Genomic DNA, 12,414 nt, shown 5'->3' with positions numbered 1-12,414 from the left:
CTTGGGGAGGGGCCTTGTGCATGTGTGTAGGCCACACCATCCATACCCTGTCCTTGCCTTGGTCCCTGGGGTGCACACAGCTGAGGAAGGCCCAATGTTTACCCTGGGAGAGAAGCCTGGGAAAGAGGCCTGTGCAGCCTTTGAGTTTGGATAGGAAATTCTGGAGCCAGACACCCAGCATGGCCTAGCAGGAGTGTGTAGCAGGGGTAGGTCATCATGTCCCCTGTCTCCTTGGGGGAGATGTGGCAGGAGGACCCCAGCAGGGTCTCCTAAGTGCTAGGCCAGGTGGCTGCTCCCATCTCAGATGGCTCTGTGCTTAGCAGACATGGGTTGAGTGAAAGAGCATGGCCCCCGACAAATGCAGAAGATCTAGATTCAGCTGCCCTCTAAGGCTTGGCTAAAGGGTGAGGGGAGCAGTTCTTGGGTCCCAGAATTCCCAAGTGCAACTTCAGCTGAAGCCAGCTTCTGTTTTCTCACAGCCGAGAGCTCCAGAGACAAGAGTTGCTGATCCTGTTGGCTTGTCCTTGGTACCATGAATCCCTCCACCCCCAGAATCCCTCCAGGGACCCAATTTTATATCTTCAGAAGGTTCTTTGGGAAACCTAAACCAAATGCTGTTCTGGTGATGCCATGGGGATAGGCCCCACGTGCACCAAGCTGGCATGATCTGGGGAAGAAGGGGATCCCAGAGGGCAGCAGACTATGCCTTTCCTGACTGTCATGTTCCCCTGCAGGCCATCCTCTGCCTAGAAACCATCCAGGGTGTCACTAGATGCACCAGGATAACTGAGTGGCCCTGTGACAGGTGACAAGTGCTGCAGACAAGCCACCTTTTCAGACTATTTGTATTATAGCCCCCAAAGGAGGGTCTGGGGGGTGGGTATGAGTCCTCTCCCACCCTGCCCAAACTCCAGGGGACACAGACATGGCTGGCATCCCTCACTTCAGCAGCTGTGGGACTCCACTTGGGTGAACACTTGTGATGTGAATCTTTACTAAAGCAAACTGAGGCGCTTCACAGTGGGTGGGGGAGCATAAGCAAAACATTCATGGTGGGGGCAACTGCCCAGGGCTGCAGCTTAAACTCCCATTCAAGGGGATGCCAAGAGAGAGACGGTTTACTTAAAATTGGCAGGTGCTTGGCTGTACTGGTCAAAGCTTTTTTTAAGCCTCCCAAATTGTTCTAACAGCCAAGGTTAAGAAGCTCTGTAGTACCCACCCCAAACTTCAGGGGTTAACTGTGCTCCAAAACAGGGATTTGAAAACTTCTAGGTTGGAGCAAAAGGACAGTTTTATAGGTTGGTCCCCAGTGTCTCTTATTTGCCAGTGAGTATGTTACGTGCTGAGCCTGTAGAAAGGATGCAGTCATCCTCTATCGGTGAAGGTGGTGAGCACCACGGAGTTCGTATAGCAAACAGGACCTGTGTGCTAAGTGCCATGCAGGGGCATCCCTAGGGGCTGCAGGCAGAGGGCCTGGCTCTCCAGATAGCGCACATGAGAAACTTAGCCAGGTGGCAGTGACTGAAGGATGGACATGAACCAGAGTCTAAGGACAGGGATCTTGTTTTACTCATAGTGCCCATGGCTCAATCCACATAATTGGGGACCCTCCTCAGTTCTCAGCTGGTATCCCAATCCTGGGCGCTGGCCAAACTCCTGGACAACTGGGATCCTGAGCCCCGATAAGCAGGACCTCTGTTAAGGCCAGCCATCCTATGTGTGCGCTGTCCCCAGGTGCCAACATGTCATGCAGGGCTGGCGTGTTCTCATGCCCTCTGCTTGGAGTGCACCAGGCAGCCTCAGCTATGACCTGACAACCTGGGGCAAGAAGTGTATGTCCCAGCTGGGAGGGCATGGGGCCCAGTGGTAGAGGCCAGCCCCCTACTTATGAGAGCAGTAGGAATTCATGACTGATCTGGATGCCAGATTGGAGAGCAAGACCTCGCTGTCCTCTTGGTAAGGACCTGGAGGATGTGCAGTACAACCTGTCAGACGGCAATCAGAGGCACAGGAACAGTGCCAGGATAATGAACCAAGGAGAGTAATTTATATGGAATTTCAACACAGGTTGAACCGAAGGAGATTTCCCCTAGAAACACTCATAATTTGATAATGAGGTAACTGGCAGAGTAAGTTAAATTTTAAAATAATGATCCTGAGTAGCATAAATGCTTCGAACATGGCTTGCTTTACTTGGCCCCTTTTCAAAAGTAATTGTTTTTTAAAAAATCAAGAGTGACCCAAAAAAACAAGAAAATCGGAAGCCATGGAATTAGAGGGGCGGGTGCCAGGCTTGTCCTTATCTTACATAGAACATAGACCATCCCTCTTTGACACAGATGGGTCTTTGTCCCTTTGTTTCTGGAATTACCCGAGAAGTTCCCCCACTCAGTGCGGGTGGTCTTTTCCCTGCATCAGAATCACTGCCTTGTGGATGAATGTGGAGTATTTTTGGACAGCAATCAGCGTAACAGTATAAATCACAAACAGATGTTTCGCCTTGCCAAACTCTGAATAAACTAACAAATCACCATCTCTGTTCTTAATTCTGATTCGTCAGGGCCCTCGTTTTTTTTTTTTTGCTCTGTAGGAGTCATTTATTCAGCTATTCAGCAGAGAACTTAAAGATGGGCTCCAGCCTGAGTGAGAGCCCCCTGCCCACACTCATCCCAGGGAGCAGCACCATGGGGGGCACCCTTTCTTTCAGCATATGGGCAAGAGGGAGCAGGTGGAGACACCCAGACCCTCTGGAAACAGACCATCACGTTAAGAGGATGGGCCCTTCCAGCCAGTTAGCTGCTGTGGGAGGAGCAGGTCTGGAGGCAAGCCTGGAATCTCCATATTCACATTTGTTCCCTCAGGAGTTATCCCTCCAAAGATATGTCACTTCTCAAGTTCTGCTGCAGACACACATAAATAATTTAGACTCACAGGACGCACTGTTATAATTTGGGCCTGTGGTGTGAGGTGGAACATGAGAAAATGCACAGGACAGTCATTTGGGACGCCCAATCTAGCCCCCCCATTTCATGTACTGAATGCCTAATTGGAGCAGCTTCGGGAGCACATCAATAAGGCAACTGACGGAACTGTGACATCACTAGCTGTTTCCTCCAAAACGGTGCTTTAAAATTAGACCCTTGTAATCCCCGATGCTTAAATGAAGCAATTCGGCATTCTGGCCCAGCTGTCCCCCTGACTGCTTAGTCCACTGAGCCACACAGACATGCGCTTTTTTTTTTTTTTAAAGATTATTTATTTATGCAAGCACTGGGTACAGTCAGAAGTGCGGGAGGGTGAGAGAATTCACCAGAGCCAGAGCGGGGAGCAGAACAGGCAGAAGGACCGAAGTACACTGCTGAGGGGAGCAGCGGGCGGCAGGAGAGGTCTGCGCGCCATGCGGGACCCTCCTCCGGTGCCCGGGGAGCAGCCGGGGATCGAACCGGCGCTGCAGAGGCTGTGGGCAGCTTCGCAACCCAGCGCTCAACCTCTGCGCCACCGGGGAGGCCCCAGCATGCACTTTAAGGCATCCTTCTTTGAGAGACGTGGTCAGCTCCTGATCTTCGGGGCAGTCCTCTCCTTTTCTTTAAAACCCACACTGTCTTTACAAGTCTCAGTCAGAGCTGGGGGCCAGTAGGCTCTGGAGCTACAGCGGGTGCTAGACATGTAGACACAGACCTAGACATGGACTGTACGCCAGGCAAGCCCTAGGGGTCTGTGGCACATCCTCTTAAAGACCTTGATCTTCAGGAAAAAAAAACAAAACAAAACAGAAAACAGTCCAGCATGTAGTCCTGTCCTCTTTTATTTTTATTTTTAGGCAACTAAAAATGAACTGTGTGTGTTTCCTCTATCCCTTTCTCAAATGAGGATTGGATCTCAGATCCTGACACAGGAACAAAATGAAATTTGCTTTATGAGGCCAAGATATGAGGCTGCTGTTTGCCTGGGACTGAGGCTCCCAGGGATGCAGGACTTTCACTGCTAAAAGCTGGGAAGTCTTGGGCAACCAGAAAGCCCACCCTCCCTGCTGCTCCCCATTTCACCACCTCCCACCCTACCCAGGGCCGTGAGGCACCCTTGGGTGAGCCGTTCTGTCCTCAGGGACTCATAGTGGTGCTTCCTGCTCTGGGGCTTGACAGCAGTGAGACTTCTAGGTCCCCGACACCCACCTTACTGCACAAACGCCGATGTCTATGACCACCTATGTGGCAACCTGTTCTCCTTTCTTTTAAAGGCAGGAGAAAAGGCAGGAGTCAATCTGTCCAGGCACACGGGACGTTAAGCCAAAGGCCGCCCATCCTGAGCTCATCGGGCCCCATCCTAGAGAGCCACCAGGCCTTCCTCCAGACATCCACATCGGTCCACGAGTTAGCCCAGCGGCTCTCGGGCAGCCGGCCCTCCTTCCACACCTCCGCCACGTCCCTGCACTCTCAGCCCCCGCCGGTCACCACCACGGGCCACCTGAGCGTGCGGGAGCGGGCTGAGGCACTGATCAGGTCCAGCCTGGGCTCGTCCACCAGCTCCACTCTGAGCTTCCTCTTTGGCAAGAGGAGCTTCTCAAGCGCGCTTGTCATTTCTGGCCTCTCTGCTGCAGAGGGGGGCAACACCAGTGACACCCAGTCATCCAGCAGTGTCAACATCGTGATGGGCCCCTCGGCCAGGGCCGCCAGCCAGGCCACACGGGTAAGGGGCTTCATGGGGTGGACCAGGGTGTTTGTGTGGGCCCTGGGCCTAAGGACCCCTATGCACTGCTTGCTTGGACTCCTACCACCTTCTCCACAGGGTTACCAGCGTGACATACGTAACTGACAGGAGACAGTTAGCTGTTCTCCGAAGCACAGCTCTATAAGACATAACAACAGGTGCATGTTATGGGGGTTCCCGATGTGGGGGAATGTTCACTCACCCACACAGCGGGGTCGAGTCATACTTCATTCTCTTTCTACACTAGTCTTCACTGAGGGAGAGGAAAGGACCCACACCCTCCCTGATTATATTATTATCAATTCCTATGCACCAGATTTAATTTGAAAGTTCTGGACAGCCTTCTATTTGTTATATATTTAGACTTTTAAGGACTTCACCCAAATAAACTGTTACTGATCCAGAGTTCTTTGCTAGCTGACCTGAGGTGGCGCATAGGTAAATACCTAGCAGTTTTCTTATGTGTTCTGGTTGGGAGGGAAAAAATGAGACACTAAGTCAAAAATTGATATCAGATTGGCGCTTTCCCAGGCTCTGTTTGATTGTCCACACCTTCCCTGCCCTCAGTCCATGCTCTTTAAAAAGCACGAGGCTCACAGTCCGATGGACTCTGGTTCTGGGGTAGGTGTTTGGAGGTGGGTGGTGGACATACTGTTCTCTCTTCCCTCAGGGAAAAGTGGAGCTATATAGCAGGCACATGCAGGCCCCTGGAAAATCAAGCTGGCACAAACCAGCCTAAAGAGAGCCTTGGGGTTTTCAGTAATGGTGTGCCACCTTCCAGAGCAGGCTTCAGGGTCTCTTCCTGGATCCCCAGGTCACACCAGTCAAGAGCAAGGAAAGTGATTACATCAGAAGTTTGGACTAAGTTTAGTTAGATAACTTTTTTTTTTTCAGTTCCTTAATAAAAATGCACAAAACATCACACCTTTCTCCCACCCCCACTCTGTCTTTAAGACAACCCGTGGGTGTAGTTCTCGGATTCTGGCAAATCCTTTCTAACAAGGACAATTGAGTCCTTGCATCCAAAATAAAAATTATTACTGTTTGGGGCCAAACCTTTGGGGCTTAGCATTGGTGACAGGAGCTAAATGAATATGAAATAACGCTGACCCGAACCCAGGAGCGCCAGGCAAACAATGACTTTTTTCCCAAGGTATCTCTTCCCAGCAGGTCCAGATTATCCGAGAAAAGGCCTCTACATTCAGAGGCAGCCCCCACCTGTGTTAGGCCTGTGGCTTCACTGCACATCCTTTCCTCCAAGGCCACTCTTTGGTCCTCTGTCATTTGTGCTTCCTACAACTCTGGCTTTAGTACCTGCAGTAGTGGGGTAAGTAACCAGTGGCAGCAGCGTTTGCTGAGCTCCTTGCTGTTTTTTTTTTTTTTTTTCCCTTTGGAAGCACTTCTCTGATCCATGTGAACCCACGGAGACCACCGAGCAGGGGCAGCTATGCGACCGCCGTCTGGCTGAGGCCGTGGTAGGGAATGTGGGGGTGATCTGCAGAAGAGCAAGCCAGGAGGACATGGGCCTGGACGACACCGCCTCCCAGCAAAGTGCCTCCGATGAGCAATAAGGGACCTCGGGCTGGGAAGGAGCGCCATGCAATTAGGGCAGAAATGGAATCTTCAGATTTTACCTCTTTCTCCCTTGCGCGCTCCCAAAGCAAAAGGAACAGATTCTGTGTCCCATGTGAGACTATTCCCTTGGACAAACAAGAACTGTTGTAGAAATCAAAATAACTTTATCTCAGGTCCTTGAAAACAATCTCATATGATAAAAGAAAATATGGACACCAGGCCTTCTCGTCCCCAGCGGGGCTCCGGGGCTCACTGCCCCAGAGCTGCAGGACATAGGAGGAACAGAACACTTCAGCATCTGAAAATGCAAACAGAAGCCATGTCATAGCTTAAGGCACGTAGAGTAAGTAGCGCATATAAGTCTTCGCTGCCCTGATGAAAATAAGACAACTGCATGTTAACTAATGGCCGTTTGCTATATCACCGTTACCATGAAAAAGAAATGAGCAACGACATGTGTCATGCATCCATGCGCCAAGGTTCAGTCTATGTGTAACGAAAATCTCTCTTCTTTCTAATATTTATGCAGATGTTAAAGTAAAACCAGTTAACAGCTTTTCTGCAAGAAATGTGATAGTGCATGCAGTCACATCTACAGTATTCTGTGAAAGAGCCCAGCACTACCTTACAATGCGTTGAGAAATCCGGTCAAGGCAAGCGTGGAGAGCCAGGCCGGAGTCTCGTGATGCACAGCTGTAGTCAAAGCTTTTCCTCTGTGCTGGCCTCCCTCGCCCGCACTCCTGTGCGCTGCTTCTCCAAGCAATCCTTACTGTATCGCTTGCACATGCCTTTGTTTTTGGAATTAAAATGTTTATATTTATTGTTGTGTCCTGTTGTTGGAATTCAGCTGAAACTGTCATTTCTGAAAAATGCATCCTTTGCTTTGAGAATGGCAATTCTGAGACAGTGCTTCCCTTTTTTAGGGTTCGACTGGGTAAGGACCTGACTTCTTCTGACATGAGGGAGGGAAGGTGCCCCAGAATACAGTCCATGAAGAATATCATTGCTGGTCTGCGGAACAAGCCCTTTTGGAGCTAGAAACACTCAATATGGACACAAGTACTCAATTTGTTAACAGTCACATGAAATTTTCAAGGAGAAGCTATGTCCCTGAAGCTTGATTACTTGAGACAAAACAGTGGAAAGATAGAGGACGCTTGAGAAGAAAGGTGTAAGCAAACAGGCATTGCATTGCATTTTATGGGCAAAAAGAAATTGGAGCAGAGTGGTTTTAGAAACGATTTGTGTCCCGTCCCAGGAGGATGGGAGGAGGTGGTTGCAGAGAATCCCTTACTCTTTGGAAGCAGATGGTAATGCTCTTCTTCTTTAGTGAAATAAGAATTAGAAATAGGTGGGCCCTCTCATCAGAGACATGGTGCATTATCCTCAGATCAGCAATCCCTGGTGACTCAGACATGGTTATTTCTGATTGGTCTGCAGGTGTTTCATGAGAAGCTTAACCTTACAGGAACCTTATAGTAGTTCTCTCAGTTAGCCAAACAAACTTGGCTGGCAGCTCCTAAAATCCTCTTGGACAATTTTACAGCCAAACTCTAAGGCCCTGAGCTGTGAGTGTGGCCTCCTCACATGGAGTGTCTCGTTAAATTCAGCAAGAAAATGACAAATGCCCAGCAGTGGCCAGCAATCAGCTGACCACTCCTGGGGCTTTCAGAAGAAAGAAACACAGAAAGCCCCCATGTTCCTCAGGAAGTAACACCTGTAAAGAAATGGCAATGCAAAGGAAAAGGCGAAAGTGCCTGGACTCAGCTCCAGAACCAGCGCTGAGCTGCTTCTCTGGTGTTGGATCTTACTCACCTAATTCTCTCTGCAGCCTTTGAGAGACAGTGGGTGAAGGAAATTTCTAGTTTACCATCAACAGTGAGGTCAGATTCCTCAGATAAAAACACAGCTCTGCTTTGTCTATGAAGAGGAACATCGTTTCAAATGTACGTACTGGGAATGTGTGCACACACCTAGCCACAGGGGGATATGCCCACGAGAGGAGAGGTCACAGTCAGGACACTTGGTGGCTGTTTGGCCAGCGTCAATGATGCATCACACTTTTTTTAATTGTGGTAAACAACTTTTATATTTACTACTCATGAGCTAGTTAAGCTGGTCTTCCCTCAGTCAGCTGTTTACCAGAGTATTCCTTGCAAAATATTGTATTATTAGTCTCCATTTAAAGGAGATTTTCCTAACATGACGTTTCTTGCCAGAGTTATTCAAATTTTTGCCAGCATACAGCTGGAGAGTTATTTTCTGCATTTGGATGTTGAACAAAATTGTTTCTCCTCTCAAGATAATATAAAAACTGTACTGCTTTGGTTTTATATAAATCATGTGGCTAATCTGGCATTATTGATTCTAAATTTTGCTCTTTGTGTTGAAACCATCTGTGTCTGGCAAGTTGTTTCTAAAAATCACTCAATGCTCCAGTTTCTTTTTGCCCATAAAATGTGCAATGCAATGCCTGTTTACTTACCCTTCTCCTCTCAAGCCTCCTACACCTTTCCACTGTTTTGTCCCAAGTAATCAATCTTCAGGGACATAGCATCTGTTGTCAACACACACACACACACACACACACACACACACGAGTGTGCCATCTTCCCAAACACAAACTTCTAAAAATATGGAGGTACATGAGAAGGAGGAGCAAGGCTCATTACACTGTTTCTGGGCTGCCATCATCCGCTAGACCACTGATGATTTGAGAGCTGGGAATGAACTCACAACTCTACTGGGGACTCTTCCTGTCAGTTACGATGACCAGAGAAATTATATTCTATGAACTTAAAAGACTTGTCAGCCTCCCTACATGTGCTTCTCTTATTCAGAGGAAAAAAGAGATGGTTTTTAAAATACTGTGAGTTAGTGGTTTTTGGTACCTTCTGCTAACGGCGGAAAGATTTTGTAAACTCATTCTGTAAATCAGTTTTGCTTTGTCTCATCCATGTTATTCTAGCAAATTCTTTATACAGTAGCACCTATGTAAATTTTGCACTCTTCAAGCTGAATTTTTTCTTGAACCAGTACTCCTACCTATCTATATGTTAGGTACTGGATTTGTTTAAACAGTAGGCACTTCAAACTAAGGTGTAAAAGAGTATTCCTGATGTCTGCCTTCTCCAGCCACTGCTCCCCTTCCTCCCTGAGGGTTCCTGGTCTGGCTAGTGGCACCAACACAGACAGTGCTCAGTCTCCACTTCTAGCCCTGGCTTGTGCTCAGCAAGAGAATGGACCTCAACTGGTGACTGGCCTCAGCATCTCTCCTCCTTTAAGCCTCAGCAGAATGCTCTTTCTATAGGCTGTGCACACTTGGCTCTGAGTGGGGGTTACTTGTGAAGTCATCTTATTTGCTATCACACACTGGGTGGTATACACACAAATATTTCTTACAGTTCTCGAAGCTGGCAACTCCAAGATCAAGGTGCTAGTGGATTTGGTGTCTGGTGATCCCACTTCCTGGTTCATATACAGCAGCCTTCTCCTGTGTCCTTATAACGCAGAAGGGGTGAGAGAGGTCTTTGGGGTCTATTTTATAAGGGCACTAACCCCCTTCATGAAGGCCCCATCCTCATGACCAAATCACCTCCCAAAGTACCCACCTCTAAGTACCACAGTTCGGCATATGAATTTGGCAGGAATGCAAACATTCAGACCATAATATTGTCCTTTACTGAATATTAGTTCATAAAATACAGCAATTCTTCTGACATCTTACAATGTTCCCTGATCGGTGTTTGGCAAGGTAATACAATAATTATCTACTGGGAAGAACAAGGGGCTCCAGACCCATCAGGGCTTGGGTAAATCCTGTAAGGGCCCCAACAAACTTGCTTCTTTACCTAAAGAGTGTTTAGAAGCCCCAGCATCCTAAGAATGTCAGGGGTCAGCCTGAATCTCAGTTGCATATAGGCAACATCTGAGAAGATTCTAACCTCAAACTCTTCCATAAGCACACTTGGCTGCAGCTCTGTGTGCCTTCAAATGAGCTACTTTACCTATTTGAATAAAGTTCATTAATTTTCCTTCTAATTTGAGACAAAATCAGGAGCAGTGGGACAGAGATGCCCTCTTTGTCATACAGGACAGGTCACCCTTTTTAAAGGATTTGCTTATGACCTACTAGGCCTTCCAGTTGTGGTCCCTCAAAGGCTTGGAAAATCCATATCAAGCTTCTTAAAGTTACCTTGGGATAAAAAGCTGAGGAGACACCAACCTAAGAGCCTGTCAGGACCACCGGCCCTTGTCTTAGTGTAGAAATGGGAGAGCTCCCTGCACTCCCACTGTGCCCAGGACCCAGCCCACAGGTCACCTCACCACACAGGATGGGAATGGGCCACGGTTATTAACGGGCACCCCAGCTGGGTTTGTAGCTAAGGAGAGTTACTAAAACATCCTAAAAATTCATAGTTCATTAAAATGGCCTAAAAACATTGATTGACCTTATCACTCCAGTACCATCAACCACTAGGAGGTCTGTTTTTATCCTCTCTGAATTCTGGAGTTTCAGCAGTTTTCTCTACAGTGACCTACTATGGGCTAAACCCTCCTCTACCCCATAGCTCCTGACAGCCTGGTTCTCACACCAGGCACTCCCAGGGGTCATGCAGACAGCAGGTAACTGCCTCCTTCTAGATGTGGTTTCTCCTCCTCCAGCCACATTTACCTGCCCCTTTTGCTGGAAGGGAAACAAGGTAAGTGAATGTGGTCAAAGAGGGGGCCCGTGGGTTGTACGTGTCCAACACTATGGACATTTCTAAACACTGCTTGTCTCTCCCACAGTAGAAATCGCTGCCAGTAACCATTATATTCCTATTTACTTTATTAGGTAATAAGCAAACATACAAACAGTAAGGGGAAGACCTAAATTGGTGTTCTTTTGAAATAATAATTTCAGAAATCAAGAAACTGTTGCCACTGTCATTTGCAGTGCACCTGGAGAGGGAGCTCATTTTCATGACATGCAGAATTGATTAGCGAGCTCTCTTCACCCGCTTCTCCCGAGCACGTTTATAAACTTCAATGGGGGCAATTCTGTCTAATACTGGGAAAACTGTTTTTCATGTTGTAATTTACCTAAATCATACGCACAACTGCAAGAGGAAATAAACAGAAATCTCTGGGCATAAATAAGCCACAATGGATTGTTGATCTTGTAGTCAATTCCACATTAAGGCTAATTTGATCTTTTAAACATTTTATGGAAACCAGCTGTCATTCTTCCTTTGGCAAAGCCCACAAGGTTTCATAGTCCCGAAGGCATAAAAGCTTGACAGGCCACTGAATGGGCACCTCTCAAACAAGCACATTTCTTCACGTGCAGGAAACCAGGAATGCGGACCGTCACTTCCTGCTGCTCTGCACCCACGTCACAATATCTGGCAAAAGGTGGTTTCTATTTTCTTTGGTGACCTGTGGGAAGAAGCAAGAGATGGGGCTTCAGAGTCCCTTCCTTTTTCTTCTAGCCACTGATAAGTTATATTTGGAAAAAAGAGCCTGGGGGGCCAACAGAGGGTGAGGTATGTTTGGGGCCCAGAAGGAAGCCCTCAAGAGCTCCTCAGGAGCAGAGAGCAGGATGGGGCTAGGAAATCCCGTGCCAGCTGCTGCAGAGTGACTGCTCCTCAAGTGCAAGGGGATTTTGCTGAAAGGAGTTGTGACTTGAGTCCTGTGCGAGGCCCTCTGGACTGGAAGAGGGGATTAAGGGTGGGACCTGACCTAAGCAGAGGAAGTGGCTGAGAAGCCAGCAGTAGGGCTGCCCTGCAGGTGGGCTCACTAAGAGCACCCCACTCCCTGGTCATGAGTCACACCCAGATTTCTGGGAGCAATGGGCCTGGTCCCACTGCACATCACACCTGAGTCTGACCACACCTGGCACACAGTAGATGCCAAACAAATGTCTGATGAGGAAGTGCACAACACAATTTACTACTTTTTGTTCTCCAGCATCCACTCATCTTTATAGGATTTTCTTTTGGAAGGTGACCAACTAGGAAACTAGCCCTCGGGTAAGGAGTGTGAGCTGAGCCCTGGAAATCTTCCTGAAAATTTGAGTCCTTAGAGAAGTAGTCAACCATATCCTTGTCAATGAACAGCTCCTAACAATCTCTTTGCTTATGTCTTATA

The 12,414-nt window shown here is 48.0% G+C and overlaps 2 protein-coding genes across 4 annotated transcripts in view; one reads left to right on the top strand and one right to left on the bottom strand.

Moving 5' to 3' along the window:
• Positions 1–6,296, top strand: part of PCNX2 (pecanex 2) — a gene marked incomplete at its 5' end in the record, with an annotated part of 252,346 nt that extends 246,050 nt beyond the window's left edge. For both annotated transcript variants that reach the window (XM_084252977.1, XM_084252976.1), the window contains 2 exons: positions 4,242–4,686; positions 6,105–6,296. In XM_084252977.1, coding sequence (XP_084109103.1) covers positions 4,242–4,686; positions 6,105–6,278 — 619 coding nt within the window. In that variant the 3' untranslated portion in view covers positions 6,279–6,296. The remainder of the gene's footprint in view (positions 1–4,241; positions 4,687–6,104) is intronic.
• A 5,338-nt stretch (positions 6,297–11,634) lies between these two features.
• NTPCR (nucleoside-triphosphatase, cancer-related) overlaps positions 11,635–12,414 on the bottom strand; it is a gene marked incomplete at both ends in the record, with an annotated part of 29,390 nt that continues 28,610 nt past the window's right edge. For both annotated transcript variants that reach the window (XM_084253354.1, XM_084253355.1), the window contains one exon: positions 11,635–11,703. In XM_084253354.1, coding sequence (XP_084109480.1) covers positions 11,635–11,703 — 69 coding nt within the window. The remainder of the gene's footprint in view (positions 11,704–12,414) is intronic.

This window comes from Talpa europaea (assembly GCF_964194135.1).
Source record: "Talpa europaea genome assembly, chromosome: 14".
In the NCBI taxonomy this organism is placed as follows: Eukaryota; Metazoa; Chordata; class Mammalia; order Eulipotyphla; family Talpidae; genus Talpa; species Talpa europaea.
The sequence above is the reverse complement of the archived record's forward strand: the minus strand, read 5'-3'. Positions and strand labels throughout refer to the sequence as shown.